At 41.2% G+C, this 22,020-nt stretch overlaps 1 protein-coding gene across 2 annotated transcripts; it reads left to right on the top strand.

Annotated features, from left to right (window-relative positions):
* The first annotated feature begins 865 nt into the window (after nt 1–865).
* cbsb (cystathionine beta-synthase b) lies at nt 866–21,527 on the top strand. Of its 2 annotated transcripts, XR_013791397.1 has the most exons (16): nt 866–1,005; nt 5,125–5,511; nt 6,734–6,840; nt 10,337–10,471; nt 11,579–11,658; nt 11,757–11,961; nt 12,678–12,769; nt 13,305–13,430; nt 13,847–13,931; nt 14,095–14,200; nt 14,330–14,407; nt 15,698–15,832; nt 15,957–16,065; nt 16,620–16,704; nt 20,259–21,028; nt 21,067–21,527. XR_013791397.1 is itself a non-coding variant. In XM_079518580.1 (15 exons), exons 2-15 carry the CDS (start codon nt 5,132–5,134, stop codon nt 20,405–20,407), a joined length of 1,872 nt encoding a protein of 623 aa, XP_079374706.1. In that variant the 5' UTR covers nt 866–1,005; nt 5,125–5,131; the 3' UTR covers nt 20,408–21,527. The 2 variants fall into 2 exon arrangements, 1 of the variants encoding a protein (XP_079374706.1); XM_079518580.1 differs by having other exon boundaries at nt 20,259–21,527.
* Nucleotides 21,528–22,020: the final 493 nt, after the last annotated feature.

Raw genomic sequence — 22,020 nt, 5'->3', positions numbered from 1 at the left:
TATGACTCCTCTTTTTCCTCATTCAGAATGCATAGTTTTTGATAGTTCCGTTTTAAATTATTTCTCCTTTTTAATTGATTTAGCAACAATCATTTTTCATTACAGTGTATGTGGAGCTGCCCTACACTTTATTTATTTACATAGTGATATCACTCTGACCTCTGCTCTCCAGTATTTTGATGGTAGCAAAGTTTCTTATTAGTTTGTTTTGTTACACATTCCGTTTTTTTGAGAAATGTCAGCTTCGAGATAGCCGTGTGATTTTTGTGTCTGTGGGTGTTTTTGAAGAAACATTGTGGCTAGGTTGACACTACTGGTTCTATGACAAATATTTTTTTAGGTTAAGTTTGCCAGACCCTTCTGGGTCTGACTATGATGATTGTATAGTAATAAAACTCAAGCGAGATCACATGTTGGAGCAACATCTGGCAGTGTTCACCATAAACTATAAAATGTGTTTGGTTTCGTGCCTGTCTGCTGGGATCGGAAAGAACCGTGGAAAAACAAGTTCATGAACAACACCTATGATGTGCTGTTAGTCTAGATCGCCTCTGTCATACTGTTGCCTATCAACAAAATATTGATACAAATTGTATCGTTTTATATTGTATCATACAATGCCGGTAGTAATACACTTGAATTGGTAAACAAGTCAGTGTTGTTACTGGCACTGCTCTTTGGCTTTTGGTGCTGTACGCCAGCTCTGAGCTCTAATATCTTGGAATGTAAATTGGCCCTGGCCTGTAAGCCTAGCCTACTGGACCAAGGCGGGGGCCCGACAGATATCTGAGCTGTGATTGGAGGGTAAATGTATTCAGCCGCCCCCACCACAGCCAATGACTATGAACACCAAAGAAAAGAATCCTCCAATCAGGTTGGCTAGCGTTTTCTCCCTTTAAAACATTTAGGTGATGTGAACTGACGAGTAGTCTGACTCATTTAGTTTCTCTTGGCTACACGAAAGGTTAACCGCATCCAGTTGCCTTTAGCTTGACTGACAAAACGGTGAGTGCAGTATGTTCTTTTTATTTGTAAGAAACTGAATGATTTGAAGCTCAAAGCTAGCCCTGTATGTTAAACCGGTTTGCCGGTAGGTGATTTCATGGAGTGAGCCACATGCGCTCCATCATCCAGGATTAGCTACAAGCTGCTCAAAACAACCATGGTTTCTTGGATAATCTAGTTTTTAGTAGTTTTTTCTGTCCATAGAATACATTACGAATGTCTACTAACACACTACTGTAAATTACAGTCTGTAACTAGAAACATCAACCGGCGACTGTGTGACAATACCCTTGTATGATGAAACAATGCTCCGCTCCGTCATAGCATCCTGACCAGCCAGACTAGTGTCGGTCTATGCGGCTATTGCATCATCTTTTACAATTACTATGTAGACTAGGACTATATAATTGTACTTTACAGCAAATCTGCAACTCAATAGTCTGCTTCCACATAAGGATGTACATCTGAATCTCCTATATTTTTTTTTAATGAGAATAGAGTTTATGGTTTTAATTAGCCACCTCTAACAAAAGAACGACACAACGTACACTATAAGCCAATAGTTTTCAATAAAATGACTGAATCACAAATAGTTGCCAGTAGCACTTAAGAATCCAATTTTAAATGGGCTAATAATAATACATAATCGAATGTGTTGTTCAGTAGCTGTGACTTCAGTAGCCTCGGAAAACCCAGACAGTGAATGGGTGGGTTCATAGGTATCTGGTCTGCACTGATTATCTGTACTATGTTGATTCAGAATATGTATTTGTATTTGTCTTTCTTTTGTATAGAGATGACACTTGTATTATACCGTATATCTTAACATTATATTAATATAAGTTTAACAAATAAATAATGCTCAATGCACTGGTAGCCTATGGTTTCTGAGAGGTTTGCTATGGCTATAGTGTTCCTGACTTCTAATGAAAGTGTGGTCTCGGAGTCATCGGGTTCACAAACTTCACACACTGTTCCTACCAGACTGTTGTAACTAAAAGGGATTAGCCTAGGTAAATTAGGCTTAAGGCCAACATGATCATTTCATGGCCATGTTCCAAAAGTATATGAAGTTACATCAAAGTATTCTTTGACCCCATTTTCATATTTTGTTGATGTCCCACAATTTTCATGATATAAATAAAATGAGAGAATAGAATTTCCAATTTAAACATAGGCATATTTGCCATTTTCATCCATACTGGATGGTCAATTTGTACAGCATTGATTGATGTATTTATTAACGGATTGGAGAATTACAGTACATTTCAAGCACAACTCATTGAACTCAATACAAAACTGTTAACTGTGGACACCATAAAGCATTACACTTGTTTACAATAGGGTCCACCATGTTCAATTCATCATAACATTTAGAGACGTACAAATTACACTTCTATATAGCCAAAAACAGGACATCATCATAGAGGAGGTAAAAAGGGAGGGGAAACATATGCAGTGAGCAGGGGAGGATTATCCAACGGGCCTGTTGGGCCCAGACCCAGGGGCCTCTGAGCTAGGGGGGGCCCCTGAGCTTCAGCCTCCGTGTTGCTGTTGCTCAAGCTTAGGGGCCCCGAAAAAGTGCAAAGTTAATAACAGCATTACCTTTGAACTTTTTGGCAGTAATGGGCTTATCATGTCAATAACATAACCCCAAATGTCCTAAACCAGTGGTTTTCAACTGATTGTGAATGAGGGACCGCCACTCTGACTTAGAATCAACCTGGGGACCACTGTCATGTTGGGTGGGGATATGGGCTAAGATTAGTGCTTTTGTAACACTTGCTATGCATGTGTATACAACTTCCCACTGTGTCTCAACTCTCAACCAATGGTCCATTGACTAATAATTCCCTAATAATGACTCATCCAGACATTCCGGTGAACTTCCCCCACTTGAGATTTTAACTCCCTTTTTCTGTTGCATTTCTTGACCTCCCACTTGTCAGTAAATTACTGCATGGACGCTCATCAATGTCATTCAGTTCACTGTTTCTCAACTTTCTCAACTGTGGACCACATGCAATACCTCCACGGACGACCTGTTGAAAACCCCTGTCCTAAACCATCATATGATACATGTTACTGCAAGTGTTTAAACCCTCAGTTTATCCATAAGGCTTCCAGAGGGAGGTCTCCAAAAACAAAGGGGGGAGCCTTTGTATGTTGGTCGTCCAGGGGCCCTTTATCTCTAGATCCACCCATTGCAAGATGCTCGAAGAAACCTTGTACGAGGGCTCCTGTTAGGGTCTTCAAGGTGTTTTTGTTGACCACTGAGGAGATCCTGTATAGGAATCTTGTTCTTTGGTTGACCTTTTTGATTACGTTGGTGGCCATTTTATCACAGGAAAGATTAGCCTCCAGGATGGAACCTAGGTAGGTCATTTCATCTTTTCGTGTGATAATATTGTCACCCACTCTAACCAAGAAGGCAGCCATCTGCCTTGCTGAGATTACTATTTGATCCAAAGAGAATGGATTAAGTTTTTCCCCGGTGTAAAGATAGTTTGTTATCAGCAAGCCAGGTGCCAGATTCTAAGTCCAGAGCTGAGGGCCTTTTCAACCTGCAGTTTGTTCCTGTCCGAGACCAGCATGCAGTGCTGAGTCATTTGGCTGTCTCAGTCAGATCAGATGCAGTATTATTTTCTGCACAGTGTTATTCTACACACTCAGCTCTGGTGGTGTGTGTTGCAGCTGATCATGGACACACCTCCAGCCCAGTGTGCACTCACTGCCATCATCCTGTAGGCTGAGAAGCAGGGTTCAGGTTGCAGGGCCATAACACCAGGGTCCTTTAAGGAGCTAGTTTATACGAAGAACATCTATTCATAGTTCACGTAGTTAGCCCATGGCAAGCTCACAAGTCATACAAGCTCACAAGTCGCGATGTGAGCTTGTAGATCATCTATTTTTCAGTGGAGATATTTGGTGTAGAGTGACTGGGGCAGAAGGTAGTTAAAAACGTTGAGCCAGAGTGAGATTATATGGTAGATCACCACACCAACATGAAAAACTTTTATTTTTCCCCCTACAATGAATTCTTGAAATTTCAATGAATTATTTGCATAGGGAAAAAAGAGTCTGCTTAGTCTAATTCAGTTAAAGCCTTCTTATTCTTTATTCTGGCTTTTTGTGTTGTGTGTGTGTACATCACGTGTGTACATGTGTGCGCACACGTGTGTGCGCACACGTGTGTGTGTGTTTGTACACTACATTTGTGGGTGTGTGTGCATTGAGTGGTGTGTGTGTGTGTGCATTTAACCCAGCTGTTTCAGTGACATGGATGCAGACAGTGTGTGCTGTTGTGTAACAGCCATGGCATCTTGCCAGGCTAGAGTGTAGTGGGTTTCCCATCTCGTGGCCATACTTACAGGCGCAGAACAAATGTTTATTTTATTGGTGGTTGGATATTTTGATCTGTCCGCAGATAACTTTGCAAAGGGTTTGCACTTTTGTTGTTTGAGCAAAATACTTTATATGCCATTCTATTGATGAAAGTTTTGATTCGTTGACATTTTTAATGACAAAACCCTGCGGACCATATACATTTTAATATGTAATACTCTGCTCCAATATGAGCCTTTTGAGGCTAAAAGACTGTGTGGCTTATCTGGTAATATTGTACTGATTTATCAAAAGGAACACCTGTATCGCAGATTCGCAACTGCTTTGCAAATATCCAAAACAAAAGTTGTTTATCAAGGTAGCGGGGCATTCACCCATACTTACTTCTGTTTTGCCAACAGTTATAACAGATACAGACAGAACATGTATGATATACACAATTAAATGTACTAAAACAGTTGCATCCTGTATTATGATTTGGCAGCACACATTGTCCTAATAAAAACCACACCTGTGTGAAGTGAGGGGCGCTCTTATCCTCATAGTCTATCATAGATCATCTCATTCTGACCAATCACAATTTGCGTCTTCACTTTTCCGTTTTCACTTTTCTGCCCTCACTTTTATCTTCAATATCTACTTTGCCAATCACAAGCCAAGGTTTGTGTTTACACAAACCCGTAAAGCTGGGCATAGGAGGGGTTAGAGGCCCTAAAAAAAAAGCCCCCAAGGTGTGGTTACACAGTCACTTTTATATCTCTTTTCTCCTTACAGGTGAGACATGCCGTCCGTTCCTTCCAGCACAGATGTGGGTCCTATTCCTTCCATCTGCCCCCATGCAGCTAAACTTCGCAATGCACAACTTCACCTCAGTGGAGATGTCATGGACAATGGCATGGACATCATTAATGCAGGGCCAAAGCCGTTCGCCGAGACCCACACGAACGGAGACGCAAAAACCTTGAAGTTGTTTGGGGACAAAGATGGCTCCAGGGTTAGAAACGGCAACGGATCATCCCACGTGAATGAGGATGTGAGTGAGATGGAGAAGGTAGACGTGGCCATCGACGGTAGGGTGTGGATCCGCCCTGACTTGCCTAGCAGGTGCACGTGGCGACTAGGCATGCCCAATTCTGAGTCACCTCATACCCAGTCAGTACGGTGAGTCACTTAATAGGATTAAGAAATAAGATTCACTTTAAATTGTTAGTGTCAACAGTGACACTGTCAACATGGGTATACAACACAGTTCCTTAACCTACAGTATATCTGTCTATCGATCAATATAAAACACCTCGTGATCCTCATTACATTTCAAGTTGATGCGTGTGCAGTTTGTGTGGTCTATTTCTACTCCTCCGGTATAGCTTTTCCAGTTTTGACAATAGAGGGTATGCACATGACATCATCGCACCTGGAGGTTATGCAGGAACACCCACCGAGTGTCAATAAACTACTTTCTGGCCTTGACAGCCCATTCATCCAAACAGAAAAGTCCTGTCTGATTGCATTAAACAATGTTAAACTCACCAACATTGCAGCTGTACGAAAAGCTTGAATTATCCTCTTTCTATCTGCAAAGTTTTTGTTTCATAAAAATCCACCATAGAAACGTTATGAGCTACTTTCTGTCAAGAAATGCCCTGCATTTGATTATTTTTCTAAGTGTCAAGAGTTTGGAAGTGCTTGTTTTCAATAACACAACATTTTGCTGCCTCCTGCATTATGTGACATTTAGAAACGGGTGGTACGCAGGGCGGTTGAGTGATTTCCAACGAGCGCTTCCAAACTCCCAACACTCCATGCTGCTCAATGTTTTGCCACTCAGTCTAGATGAGGGGGGTGTGTCCTGATGGGAAAATCATGCATGTGCATACTCTCTATAGAGAGTATGTGCGTGACATCATCATCAAACCAGGAAGTTATGCAGGAACGCCTACTGAGTGGATAAAAACTACTTTCTAGCCTTGACAACCCATGCATCCAAACAGAAAAGTCCTATCTGATTGCATTAAACAACATTAAAAATGTTAAACTCACTTTGCATGTTCCTTTGCCACTCGATTTGCCACTCTATGTGCCATTCACTTTAAGCATGCGCATACCCTCTATAGGGACAACATTTCTGCCCTACTGGTTCCATGAAATCAATAAAGTACTTGTATAATATAACCACGGCAGCCAACTGTGCTTGATCATGGTATTTGGGAGAACATTAGTGCCCTTTATCAAAGCAACTAGACTCAAGAGTAGGTGCAGCGTAAAATGCATTGTATGAAGAAAAAGTGTATAGCTGTTTTGACAGATGATTTGTCTTCTTCAGAGTTCAGCGAGGATTCTGAACTCATGTTTCAACGTTCTTTTAAAAAATGTGTTCTCACAGCACCAAAGCTCCCGGTATCCTTCCCAACGTCCTCCGGAGGATTGGAGACACGCCACTGGTCCGAATGAATAAGATCAACAAAGCCTTCGGACTCAAGTGTGAGCTTTGTGAGTAATGCACAAAAAAAACCCACATGAGAATGTTTCAGAAATGGCTCACGATGAGAAATAATTATTTCAAGTATTCTTTGTTATCCAATGAAAGTGGAATTGCATTGTACTTTAAGCTTGGCTTGTTGAAATTAGCCCCCTGTTGGCTTAAGTTGAGGCTGATTCAGGCATAAGGCTCTGTTTCATTTCCACAAGATGGGTTCCTGAAATAACTTTCCTAGCCACATGTCTGTTATTTACATATTTTGGAGAACCGGCTGGCAGCCGCACGGTGTGCCTCAGCCAACGAATATCATGTGACCCACACACCTACCAATGTAAATTAGATAGATAGATCAACACTAAAATCTACTTGGGCTTAAACGCAACCACTTCACGATCATAATCTGTTTATGAATTAGGCTTGAGGGTAAACTTTTACTCGACTGCATTATTGTCAGACTGTTTTTCTCTTCACTGAAACCAGAAAATGAGAGAATTTTGGTCCTGATTGAGCTGGGATTTGGGTTTGAGACTGCAATAACTTTTAAGGAATGTACCATGCCGGCATGTGGATAAAATGTTAGGCTTTCAAATGGAGGAACTGCTTAGGTGAGGCTTATAGGTCAATCCTGTTTTCTTGCACCAAGAACTCTTTTGGTACAATCCTCCTTCTCTTGTTTCAACAACGGGAACATTAAAGTATCACATAGCCTTTTCCCTCCGGCCGTCACGTCAACAGTCTGTTACTGTAGGGGTTTTGTCTGAGGCACTGCCAGTGACCTGGGGGAGATGAACATGAAAAAGAGGGTGTGTGTGTGCGCGAAGGCGGGGAGGTGGGTGGGGCGTGATGTCATGGAAAATGGTGACTCCAGGCTGAATTGTGACTCCCACGTGATTTAGATGGTCAGGTTCTGAAGCCAAGGGGTATTGCAAGAGAGAGAGATAGAAAGAGAGCCAGGGGCTGCAGTGAATCCGTTTACATACGGTACATGATGTGTCATGTCCTCATGAGCCAGTGTTGTATCAGACCCTTATCAGTGACGTCTTCTTTAGGACAGGTTGAGTGTTTTACCCCCCTTTTTGAGCGGTGCCTCTGCTCCGTTACGCAGCTGTGTGTCCCCCTATATGTCACTGACTCTATGTCAGTGTTGATTTCGTCGACTACCTTTTTTCACTGACCAAAATTAAATAAACTAAGCTATGATGACTAAAACTAAGGCTAAATATATTGACAATTTCGTCAACAAATAAAAACTAGACTGAAATGTTAGGGAGGGGACTATAGTCATTTTAGACTTGGTTGCATGCTGAAAATAGCAGATCTACAGGCAAATGTAAAATCATTTTATTTATATTTATATTATATATAAATTATATTTTTTATATATATATATATACATATTAAAAAAAAAAAAAAAAAAGTATATATATATATATATATATATATATATATATATATATATATATACTTTTTTTTTTTTTTTTTTTTCAGCAAATGTAAAATCAGTCATTACGACGGCATCGAGGCCCGACAAAATACATTTTAGTCTACTAAATCAGCCGTAGATTTGGTCGACTAAAATCTTAGGATATTTAGTCGACTAACACTAAGACATTCCTGGTGACTAAAATGTGACTAAAACTAAAGGAAAACTATTCAAAATACTATGACTAAAACTAAAATCAAAATTTGCCGCCAAAAACAACAATGGTACGTGTCTACGTGTCCAAGCACGGAAAGCTGCAACATGGTAACCCTGACTCATTTGTCAGGTTCTTTTTTTTTTCAGCTATGCTCTTTCCAGCACATGGAAAGTTGTTTGAGTCATAGAGAGCTGTATCATAGTGTACTAGACAGTATGTATAATTTTATACTACGTACCGGCTCCATGAGGTTGCAGGGTTCACTCAAGAGGAACCCTGTCATAGCCATAATTTAAGCTTCTTTCAAAAGAATGCCATTGTGTAACCCTGTAATTGTTGAAAGTCAATCTCTGGTTTGTTCCCATGGCTTAATGAAACAAAGGACCTTGTATCCATACTTCTATGGTTTTCATGTGACTGAGATTAGTCTTTTTAGTCTGTCTAGTTCACATTTGTAGCTTTTCAAGAATTTGTGCCAATTTGCTATTGCGCTGTTGTACATTCTTCTTATGTAATTCATCATTTTGTTTGGGAGAGTGTAAACTAAGGCTTGCGCGTGAGTGTGTATGAGAAAGTTCTGGCAGTTCTTTAAATGATCTTTAATTCTCAAAATCGGCTCATGTCTGCTCGGTTGTTCTTTTAATACCCTTTTGGCTTGGGCAACCTTAACTGTACTTGACCGGTGCTCTAAAGTAGATTGAATTAATTGTACAGAGAATTCTTATTTTGAGGATCATCCTATCAAGGGAGTTTCACTTATTTGGATTACCCCTCTTGGCAGTGATGATGCTCTTTGATTAAATGAATGATAACGGTACAGGTATTTTAGTGGTGGATAACATTTACATAATAGTTCACAAGGCTATGCACATCTATACATTGGCAGCAACAAAATGCTGCTACAACATGGCATTCCATGTACCACAAAAGTCATGCACAAAATATCGTGACATCTTTTTGTTTGTCTACATAGATGAGGTAAGACTCACTGAACTATAGCCACCTATAATGTGCTTGGTGACCGGGAGCCTGCACTGGCTCCCGGTCGCTGCCCGCACAGAATACAAAACTCTGATGTTGGCATTTAAAGCAACCAAAGGTATGGCTCCCCCATATCTTGCCAGCATGATTGAACCCTACAAACCCTCCCGCGCACTCAGATCAGCCAACGCAGGGAAGCTGGAAGTACCCTCACTAAAAACGCCGGGACAACGCTCCACACGTCCCAAACTCTTCTCCCTTCTGGCCCCAAAACTGTGGAATGCACTTCCCGTTGCAATCAGAACTGCAGCATCACTCCCGATCTTCCGCCGTAGTCTGAAAACCCACCTTTTCAGACTCCATCATGGCCCATAGCACTTACCCTACCCCCTTAGACAGCACTTCTTAGACTTATATAGCATTTGAAACAGACTTATAGCATGTCATGTAGACAGCACAATAAGTGCATTGTATGTAGTCATAGCACTTCATAGTATATATGTACAGCATAGTATAGCATATATGTGTAGTTTATATGTATAGTGTCATTATATAGATATGTTCTAGTTATAGTTTATATGTATAGTGTCATTATATAGATATGTTCTAGTCACGGTCTTAGCTTACGCATGTTTCGCGATAAATGCATTTTTTTTTTTTTTATTTATTTTTTTTTACATATGTGATGTATTCCCATGCTTTTTGTTCTTGCCTATTGTAAGTCGCTCTGGATTAAGAGCGTCTGCTAAATGCCTAAATTGTAAATTGTAATGAAATGACCTCCCGTGTGTTTAGTGACATGACATGGGCCTCCAATGTAAACGTCTGTGTTAACAGTAAAAGTGACATGAAATGACCTCCCCAACATGAAACGTTCTGTGTTCAGTGGCCAAGTGTGAGTACTTCAACGCTGGAGGAAGTGTGAAGGACAGGATTGCCTTGCGGATGGTGGAGGACGCCGAGAGAGCTGGCCTGCTCAAACCAGGGGACACCATCATTGAACCCACCTCTGGCAACACAGGTACGTTACGGACTATAGAAACATTTTTTTGGTCAGAATTTTATTGAAAGGATAGCCCCTTGAGATGTAGCATCTCATTTTAGAGGGGGTCCCGTACACAGGTAAAAACATTACATACAGTACAGTGCAGTTACACAAATAGACAGTGCACAATAGACAATACAGACAATGTACAGATACAGTTAGCTTGCTCATCCTCTCCCACCCACTCCCCCATCCCCCCAACTTTTTCTGGACAAGTATATTGAGAGTACAGTACAGTGACTTGAAACAGGGGGGAAAACACCCATAATGATGCTGCACAGTACAACCCTGAGTGTTAATCCTCAGTATTCAGTTATCCATTTGTTGACTTGTTTGTATGATGATATAAGAACAATTCAGCATACTTAGTTTAGACTAGTCACTGGTTAAGACATGGGTTAGGTTTAGGTGTGCTGCCCCGTGGGAGGTTAGGTTTAGGGTGAGGGTTTGAGATAGGTTGTAGTTGTAGGACTAATGACTGGTCTAAACCAGAAACTTCGGCGTCTCAGGGTTCATGGTGTTGACCAAAGATTTATGTTAGTGTTCTATCGAGCAGTCTTGGAAAGCCTGGTCAGGTTTGGCATCACAGTTTGGTTCGGTAATGGTGCAGTCTATTTATGAGCAGGCTACATTAAAACAGGCTAAAAAAAACGTCAGTGATGTTACCCATGTTTTAAATGGCGAGTTTGTACTTCTGCCCTCTGGGAGAAGATGCAAAGAACCAAAGTGGAAGTACAGAAATCGTTTGTACCAGCATCAACTAAGATGTTGAACGAGGCTCTGAAACAGCAGTAACTGTGTGAGGCTAGATTATCCACCTCATGTGTGCAATTGTGTAATGTTGTGTCTTCCTCTGTAAATGTATTTTGTTTGTCATTGATGTTTTATGTGTGGCTGTAGCTGGGGTGAAAGCCCAAGACAAATTTCCCTTGTGGACAATAAAGTTTACCTTGACCTTGACATAATATAAGCAGCTGATGTGACTTGTTGTGTCTCACCTTTTCATTCATTGCGCCAAACACAGATAGTTGTATGCGTCCATTTAGTTACATTATAGTAACTCTTCTCTCTGGCTGACTGCAGGCATCGGCCTGGCCCTCGCATCCGCGGTCAAAGGCTATCGCTGCATCATTGTCATGCCTGAGAAGATGAGCATGGAGAAGGTGAGGCGGTCATTTTTCACATTACTCTTCCTGGCTCCTTCTGGGGACAGTTGGCGTCAAAGGTCTATAATTGAGAAATGTGGTGCGATGTTTCCCAGGTGGATGTACTGCGAGCTCTCGGGGCGGAGATTGTGCGCACTCCTACGTCCGCCAGCTTTGATTCACCAGAGTCCCACGTGGGCGTGGCTTGGCGTCTGAAAAACGAGATCCCCAACTCGCACATCCTCGACCAGTATCGTAACCCCAGCAACCCCCTGGCTCACTATGACACTACAGCCGAGGAGATTCTGGAACAATGTGACGGTATGTTGGTTAGAGTGTTAAAGGACAACTTTAGTTTTTTTCAACCAAGGTTCATGTTTTAGGATATTAGAGAAAGTAAAAGATGAGGGTTTTCTTTTTTTTCATTTGCTGCTTTCTTTCGTTTTAGGGATTTTAGCTGTTTTTTACAGGGGGGCGTGGGCATTCGAGCATGGTGCTAAATATGTATTTTTTTACAAAATATTATGGAGATTTATTTTTTTATTATTTACTGTAGTCCTAATAAACCCCAGGAAATTACATCTGGCCACAAATAAATCACAGGATCTACTGAATGTGAAGGTAGCCTGGGGGGAAGCCACACTGTGTCATAGGCTCAATGTCAGTTTGACACATTCAGTAGATCTCGTGATGTTTTGTGGCCAGATGACATTTCCTGGGGTTTATTAAGACTATAGTAAATAATTAAAAAATAAATCGCTATAAAATGTTGTAAAAAAATATTTAGCCCCATGCTCGAATGCCCCCGCCCCCTGTCAAAAACAGCTAAAATTCCTAAAACGAAAGAAAGCAGCAAATGAAAAAAAAATAACACTCATCTTTTAGTTTCTCTAATAACAACCTAAAACATGAACCTTGGTTGAAAAAAACTAAAGTTGTCCTTTAACAGAAAAAGAAATCTAGGATGCAAGCTGTGTATAATGTACCAAATATTGGATCTTGTAATGAAGATTAAAGTATACCCCTTTTTCTTGTAGGAAAATTGGACATGTTGGTGGCTGGAGCTGGCACAGGGGGCACCATCACTGGCATTGCCCGCAAGCTGAAGGAGAGATGCCCCAACGTCAAGGCAAGGCCGCCTTGCTGACACTATTTTGACTGTTTTCCTAATGCAAAATCTTAAGGCAGTGTGTAGAGTTTGTTTTCCCCAAAAGGTGCACGTGACTGCATGCCAATTAACAGAAAGCATCCTTCTGTTAATTGGCATAGATGATACACATTGCAAAAGCTTCAAGATAACTTTGAACTTTTACAGAATTGATTATAAATTACTCTTATTCACATTCAAAGCTAGATCCGGTCTTGCTCCAGCATACCTATTTTTACAGAGCTGCATTTAGCCCATCACCCATGTGATTCTTTTATTTGTTATTGTTATCTTCTATTATCTTCTATCGACAAATCTCTTCTATTGTATTCTATGCCTTTTTGATCCATGTTTTTCTCTATATATTTCTGTTAAAAGGTGCTATATAAATAAAGCTTTATTATTATTTGTTCCTGTATACAGCACACTATGCCATCATGGTGATGCACTTATGATTGTGTGGCGCTGTATTTGACAAATATGAAATATCATCGGCAATGTTATTTATTTGTCGTAGATTGTGGGAGTAGACCCTGAAGGCTCGATCCTGGCTGAACCAGAAGAGCTGAATAAGACGGATAAGACTCAGTATGAAGTGGAGGGCATTGGATACGACTTCATCCCCACAGTGTTGGATAGATCCGTAAGTGCGTTTTAACTGATTGTAATTGAGAAACATGTCATTAACCACATGAACCCTAGCGTCTCTATTACATCATTGTAAATAAAGAGATTTGGGGCTCCATTTTCGTCACCGCTAAGCCCCTTATCCCTAAACTTCTTTGCTTTTTTTTTACTATTTTGAAAAATATTTTTGAATAGTTCAACTAGCCAATCTACATTGACACATTGTGAGCTTGTAGACTGTCCATTTTAACTATTCAAAAATGTTTTGCAAAATAGTAAAAAAAAGGCAAAGAAGTTTAGGGATAAGGGATTTAGCGGTGACGAAAATGGAGCCCTTTGTGTACAGGGGGACCAAGTATAAACACTGTATAGGCTTGAAGTGGATAATTGTGCATTTGTGCTGTTGTTCTGACCCACCAACTCCTCTTGCAGGTGATGGACCAATGGTACAAATCCAATGACGAGGAATCTTTCGCCATGTCACGCATGCTGATCAGAGATGAGGGACTTCTGTGTGGTAGGTTTGAATACATTCACTAATGCTGCTAAGTCGCTGGTTTAGGTTGAATAGCAACTTGGTTATGCCTGCAAGCTTATATTGCCTAGTCTATTCTGTTATTAGATTATGAATGGAATATTTACCAGTAGTTTTACATTTGATGTAACGTGTGTTGCTGCAGGTGGCAGCTCTGGCACAGCCATGGCAGCAGCCGTGAGAGTGGCACAGGAGCTGAAGGAGGGCCAGCGCTGTGTGGTCATCCTGCCAGACTCGATCCGCAACTACATGTAAGTTTAGGAGGAGGAGGAGGAGGTGGGGGGACGGGGACGGGAGCAACGCTTGACTGCGTTTGGTCATGACTTTTAAGACTCTGAAGCTAATCTGTGCTAATGACTCCCTGGTCTGCTTACTTCTAGGTCTAAGTTCCTGAGTGACAAGTGGATGTGTGAGAAAGGTTTCCTCAGCCCAGATGACCTGATGGTCTCTAAGCCATGGTGAGAAATGTCAGCTTCTGTGTGTGTGTGTGTGTGTGTGTGTGTGTGCGTGCGTGCGTGCGTGCGTGCGTGCGTGCGTGCATGCATGCGCTTGTGATGTATTTCCTCTTGTCCAATAGCTGTTACTGTGCATAAGTGGCAGTCTCCACTCTCACCCTGATGAAAGCTTTCTAACTGTAATGGTCTTGATCGCCTCATGACGCCATGGGCCGCTATGCTCGATAACAGGCTTGATAAGCCTGCAAATCTTATTGATTAACGGGTACTCGATAAGCTTATCGGATTTATTTCGGGTATCTGTTATCGAACTCCAACCCTAAACATAACTGTCACAGCTAAACTAACTAAGAAGCATGGGACTCATATTCAGTTTTATTTATTTTTTATGCCACAGCTAAACAAAGCAACATTTATTGAATGTAAAAGTTGACACAATGTTTACATTCTCATAATGTATAATCAAATTAACACCAAGGACGTTACTGTGCATTAGCCACAATTCACTCCTGTGTGGAGAAAACACCAGATTATACATGGATCTAGAATGGCTGTGATATTTCATATTTTAGAACATGCATAATTAATTGCTGCAAGCTGGGGTCAGCACTTGCTTTTCATATCCATTTGAAGGTTGTGGCAGAAAAAATACATGTAGAATGTGGTCTGTGTGAATCTCACAGAAACAAATTATATTGTACTGCCTACACAATTTCTGTTACAACATTCAAATGTATATGAAACTTTATGACAAGAGCTGGCTCCAAGTCGCTGCAATTAGTGAGTACATATGGTGCGCTACAAATTGACGATGGACTCCCTCCTCGAGAAAGCACGCAACCTGTGGCTGTGTGTATATGGGACACGTGAACTTTATGGAACAGCCATTCTAGGGCTAGATTATCCTATTTAGGGCGGAAACCCCTTTTTAGTGTTTTTTTTAAGCATTATGTCATACTTTAGCTATTGAAAAATCATGAATGTGGCGCAAATCTTTGAATATATATTCTTTCAAAGCGAACGTTTTTAATTCATATCTTTGCTTCTCGGGGGTCCCTGGAACAACATATTTTCAGATCGGGGTCAGTGGCCAATTACATATAATTTTGGGAGTCCTTGACATGAAAATGTTTGAGAACGAAACATGGGTTTTTCAGAAAAGTGTCAGGATTTAGAAGACATTTGTAGAATCGATCCCAGGTCTAAATGGGTTATACATTAATTATGTTTTAAATCTTCTACCCCTCCCCTCTCTCTCTACTAAACCCCGACCCCAACCCTCTTGTGTATTAGGTGGTGGAATCTGACTCTACAGGGTCTGAATCTCTCTGCACCCCTTACAGTCCTGCCCTCGGTCTCCTGCCAGAAGACCATCAAGATATTTAAAGAGAAAGCCTTTGACCAAGCCCCCGTCGTTGACGAATCGGGGTACACCAGACCGTTAACATTTGAATACAATACCTCTTGCACTTATAGAACAATTATTGACGACAAATTGATTGTGAAACCATGATCAATGGGTGTGTTATCTTGCGTGTGTCTTTGTACACAGTGTGATTCTGGGAATGGTGACTCTGGGGAACATGCTGGCCTCCGTGTTGGCTGGGAAAGTGAAGCCCTCAGACCCTGTCAGCAAGGTGCTCTACAAGCAGTTCAAACAGGTTCGTCTAATCACTCTAATGCATGACACATGACATGACATGACTGCAACCACACATGTCTCCATAGTCACATGGAGATATCCGGATAAACGTATAGAGCGTCGCAGTCCCGTCCCATGCGAGGGCACCGAAAGAGGATTTACCATTCATTTCCATAGTCGTTTCAAAATGTATTTGTTTAAAGACCTTTTAAAGCCTCGGACAACAGCCAACAGCCGAGTTGACAAATCATGACAATAAACTTTATTTTCATGATTTGTCAACTCGCAAATTGCAAAGTTTCGACCTACTAGGTCGAAACTTTGAAATTTGCGAGTTGACAAATTTGTTGCCTCTAAATAAAGTAAGTCTCGGAGCTCTAGTAACTAGTGTGCGGATGTTCTTTCTGTTCCTTGATGTTTGCCTTGATGCCTGACATCCAGCACCTGGCCTAAATATAGCCATTGAGATGTGTGTGCACACAATCTTCTCTGTGAAACGAATTTGAATAAAACATGTTGATGTCAACGGATGCTTTCGGGCGTTAACTTATTCGGCCATATGTCCAACCTCAGGTGCGCCTGACAGATACCCTGGGAAAAGTGTCCCGTATCCTGGAAACGGATCATTTTGCCCTGGTGGTGCATGAGCAGTTCCAATGTAAGTAAACATTCGCTATCCTTCCTGTCGTTCTCTTCCTGTCCCTCCATCATGCTTTCAATTTGGCCCACTCTTGCTTTGCCATAATACTGTATCTCGTCTTGACTAATGAGAGTGTTGAGTGAGTAGAGAATGTATTTCCCAGAGACACACACACTGCTCTGTTTTGTTGGCCAGGTGACCATCCTCTCTTGACCAATAAACACCCAGAGCTGCATGGTTCAGGGGTCATTAGTAAAATGTCCACTGCCTCCTCTCCAGGTAATTGTAAGCCATTTGATAATCAACAACACAAAGTTATTGCATCAGCCGCGCAGCTTTCCAGGCTGTTTATCACTAGAAAGAGATAAGCTTCGACAAACATGACTCACATGAGAGGTTTTGAGTAAGCGTTATTTACCTTCTTCACAGCCTTGAGGACATGAGATTAAATCATGCTGCTGAAATGTGGTGGCTTACGTAAATAAGGGTGTGTTGGTATTTTTCCACCAAGCTCATATGGTAGCACCAAGGTCCTCCAGTCCTCGCCAGGAGCTGTATTCGTGCTTCGCACCAAGGTCCTCGCCAGGAGCATGTATTTGTTTGTGCTTATAACCAAACAAAGGTGTGGCAGAAAAAAAGCTCCTCCCAAAGCCAGCCATTTTCCATTTCAGAGAGACTAACTGAGATTCAATTCTGATTTGTGTAATAGTGCCACCAACTTGGGTTATGTGTGTACTGCGGTACAGAGGCAACTGTTGTTGTTTTGTACGTGGTCTCTTCACAGTAAATGATGTGACAATCATGATTAGACAATCACGATTGTCACATATTTCAGCAGGTCACCAATTTCACCGTAACACCATGCTGGAGTGACCGAGTGAGTGAGCGAGTGGCCGAGATTTGGGGGCATTGGAATTTGGCTATAGAAAAGTAGACTCCTCATTCGCCACTGCAGTTCATTGGAGCAACATGAATCATTTGGAGGCTGCCATTTTGAACTCCCAATATAGTGGAGGGCCTGGAGGCACAGCACGCTGCCACTCAAAGTGACAATCGCAGTGCTGTCTTATCCGTGGATGTCATTGAGGAGGAAGAAGTAATGATTCTGACAAGCCCCGGGAAAGACGTTCTGTGATTGGCCACTGAGTATAGTCACTTTGAGTGGCAGCGTGCTGTGCCTTCTTCACCATATTGGAGCTCAAAATTGCAAGATTTCTGCATCACGTGTACACGTTTTTTTTTTATTCCCTTCTCCCGTGACTTATAAATCCTCCTCCTCCACATGTGGCACACAAGCATTGCTTGAAACCCGATACTATGCCAACCCCCTGCCGTCCCCCCGTCCACTAGCACTGCGGCTGTCACAACACACACACTGGCTGGCTTTATTGCGTTGTGTGATATTAGCATAATAAAAGTAGGCTATACATAGTAATAGGGAATAGGCTATATTGTTATCTGTACGAGCAAAAAGTAACGTGGGCACTGGGCAGATAAATAAGTTTGCGCATCCTGGTGCTTATTCACTATTTCAGGAATAAATGGCCTTGCACATGTTAAATATAAAGATAACGATGTAGCCATACACATTGATGAATTGTCTATTCTGTACTACACTACTAGTTCTACACTATATATTTGCAGCCACGGCTCTGGCTCCAGTGATCCAGCTGTGTTTGTTCCACTTTTGCTTTGGCAATGCAAACGTATGTTTTATCATGCCAATAAAGCCCATTGAATTGACACACGTCATAAGTGATTGCGGAATGTGCCATCGCTTTGAAGTGACAGCGTAGTACATTCCGATCCTAGAGGCAAATCCACTCGACCGCTCTGTCCTCGCATGATCGAATCCTCTAGCGGGGCTAATGTGCGAGTGGAGGACGCGAGGAGAGTGAAAGCGAGTGTGAAAGTTGGGGTATCGGAAAAGCTGAATTCCAATACCCGATTAAAATATTAGTTTATTAGACAGACGGGGAATATTTATAGTGCTGGATCGTAGAAATGAGACGGCAAGATATGCGACGTAGGAACGTGGCATGCTGATGTGCAAGGTTGACCTCAACTTGCCACCTCAACCTAACAGGATGCCCCACATATCTAGACAGTACAATGCAAACAGAGAAACATTTCGCTATCAAGCACAATGCAAGCTGTACTGTCACATATCAAGTACACTGTATCTCAAGTTCAGTACACAGACTTACTGTACAGACTGTACATGGCATGATTCATAACAGTATGTAGGCCACGCATTTAACCCATTTTGGCCAGACGTCGAAATTTAAAAAATGTCTTCTAAATCCTGACAGTTTTCTGATAAAACCTCATGTTTCTGTATCAGTGGTCAATCAGCTCAATATTTCATGTCAAGGACCCAGAAAATGATATGTAATCGGCCTCCGACCCCCATCTGAAAATATGTTGTCAGAAGCAAAGATATGAGTTAAAAATGTTCGCTCTGAAAGAATATATATTCAAAGATTTGTGCCGCATTTTCACGATTTAAAAAAAAAAAATAGCAGACCTACAAGCTCGGTGCCGCGCTATGAGCTTGTAGATCTGCTATTTTTCAATACCTAAAGTATAACAATGCTTGAAACACCAAAAGGGGTTCCCGCCCAAAATGGGTTAAAGACCTCCATGTAAGTTACCGGTATGTGAAGTCCACGAAATTGGTCACATATTTCGGCAGGTCACCAATTTCACCGTAACACTGCCATGCTGGAGTGACCAAGTGTGAGTGGCCAAGAAAGATTTTGGGTATTGGAATTTGGCTGGGTGTTACGCTCCACCGTCTCCCAGGTGTCTATCGCATTGAAATGGGTTTAGACTTTAGTATAGACTCCTGTGTTCTTGGCTAATGCCGACAATAAGCCTCTCTGACCTACACACAAATATTGTTGTTATAAGTGGATGATCATGACGGTACAATATTACATTTTGAATAAGAAACAATTTGGCTTAAGTTTGACATGTATAGACCTAACTGCTCTGCTGAACAGACAAATGACAAAAACAACTCTCTGGATTCCAAGTAAAAGGAAGTTACTGTTGTTGCAGAGATGTGTTTAGACTTGTTTGCGTTGTTTAATTGCCAGCTTTGTGTTGTGAAATCCTTGCTCTAAGGGGAATGCCAAATCCTTGCTCTAAGGGGAATGCCAAATCCCCCCCTTAGTTAGGTGAACGCTGTCAAAGAGCCAAATGCTGGAATTCGACCTAAATGAGTTATGATTACCTGGACAATGTTGGTGTTGGACAATGCTCATACTCAAATGATGTAACGTGCTGTAATTCATTTGGAGGGAAAATCATACCGAGTAAGACATGCATAGCGAGTCTTTATCATGGCCATTTGTTCCGTTGTTTGTTCAACAATGTCAGTGTAACATTCTTGCTGTATCATGGTTTGTTCAACAATGTCAGTGTAACATTCTTGCTGTATCATGATTCCAAGGCATGTGTCATAGGCTTGTGATTGTAACATAACTGCACCCATAATGTTTGTCCTTGTGCATTTTCCTTTGTGTGGACATAAATAAATTCTTAAAATGTTAACTCTGTCCCTCTAGATATGGCTGATGGGTCCACTTGCCCGAAGTATATGGTTTTCGGCGTCGTGACGTCGGTTGACCTCCTCCACTACATCACCACACACTCTCGTGGGCGGGAGCGCACACTGTCCGAGTGCTCAGTGCTGTCCGACGACATGTCTCTGTAAACGTCTCTGTTCAGTTCTGCTGATCTGGCGACCCCCCCCGGCTATATGAAGACATGAGCAACGATGACGATTCTGATGTAAATCTAGTGTGATTTAGATTTAAATCGTAATGTATCTCCACCTGTTTGCTCATCATCGATTGATTTCCATCTGTGAGGGTGAATTATTTACATGCTGCAAATTAGTTGTAGTGCTTCGGTAGTGCAGATTACGTTGTCTAACATCCGAGTTGTTGAAATCACATCTGAAGACTGCCTTCTGTATCCTGCCTCACTCATTCCATCTTGAAGGTTATTCTCGAGGAGAATGTTATGCTTCTTTTACAATAATCAGTATGGATGCCTTTTTTAATCAATAATACACTTACACTTTTATATACTTTTTGGTTAGTGGTTATCATAAGCTATAGTAATGGTGTATCACACAATCACAGTTCTGTACCTGGCTTGGCTAGTTCCTAGCTCTGCTGTAGATACAGGTCTACTGCAATGCAAATCAACAGCTCCACCTTCTGGCCGACAATGGCGAAACAGGATAAAATATTCAAAGCAAAGAAGAAGAGAAACTGCAAACTGAAATGACAGGGTATCATCTGTTCGAGTGGACACTATCAATTTGGCAGTCTTACCGAGCCTATTGGGCTTGGTCAAAGATTGGAGGGTTTGGCACAAAGCCAAACTGGAACCCTAACATTTAGACGGGTGTTGGGTATTTTTTTCTTGTATTGAGACAAGACTTATTGTGATGAGCTGATGGCTGATTGTATTTAAACTGTATATGGTCTTAGTGACACAAGACAGGCCTTTTATAGAGGTCTGTGTTTGTACGGTTAGGTTAGGTCATTGATTTGTTTTTGGTATTCTTTGTTTTTCTTTATTTTTTTTCTAGATGTATAAATCATTCAGTTTGCATGGTCTGAGTCAAAGAAGTATAAATAGGAGAGGGACATGCTGATTCACTGTTGTGTTTTTTTTGTTGTTGTTGTTTTTCCCCCAAATTCTCTGCCTGTTACTTTCCAACTTTTTCAGGATTTTAAGTTGCTTTTAGTTTTGCATTTTGGTTCTGCATTACTTGATGTATTTTATGGCTGGCTTCCAATATAAAATGACTTTGACTTTGACTTTGTTTGAGTGTGTGCATCAATGAACTATCCATGTGGGGACAGAACATCAAGATATTGACCCTTGTGAGTTAATTCTTCAGCTCACTTGAGGTAAGGGGTCATTTTTATGGCTAATAAGAGGTTTTTGTTAGCTAAGGTTGCAATTGGTAAAAGATTAAGGCAAAAAGCATATCATTTGACAAAGTGTGTATTACAATTTACAACAATAAGTATTTTATTCTTCCACTAATTTCATTTCCACTAAAATCATTTCCAAAATACAATATGTATATAAAATTGAAATGTTAATTTCGATATTTTGATATCACAAAATGACATTGGTCAATCAGATGTGGTTCAATCAATCAAAATTGGTTGATTGAACCTAAACAGTTTGCAGAATGGGTACATTTCACATGAAATCACAACTCAATACAAAGACTTACTGTAGACGACACACTGATAAAGCATTACACTTGTTTACAACAGGGTCCACCTTTTTCAATTCATC

Source organism: Electrona antarctica (genome assembly GCF_951216825.1).
Source record: "Electrona antarctica genome assembly, chromosome: 13".
NCBI lineage: Eukaryota > Metazoa > Chordata > Actinopteri > Myctophiformes > Myctophidae > Electrona > Electrona antarctica.
The sequence above is the reverse complement of the archived record's forward strand: the minus strand, read 5'-3'. Positions and strand labels throughout refer to the sequence as shown.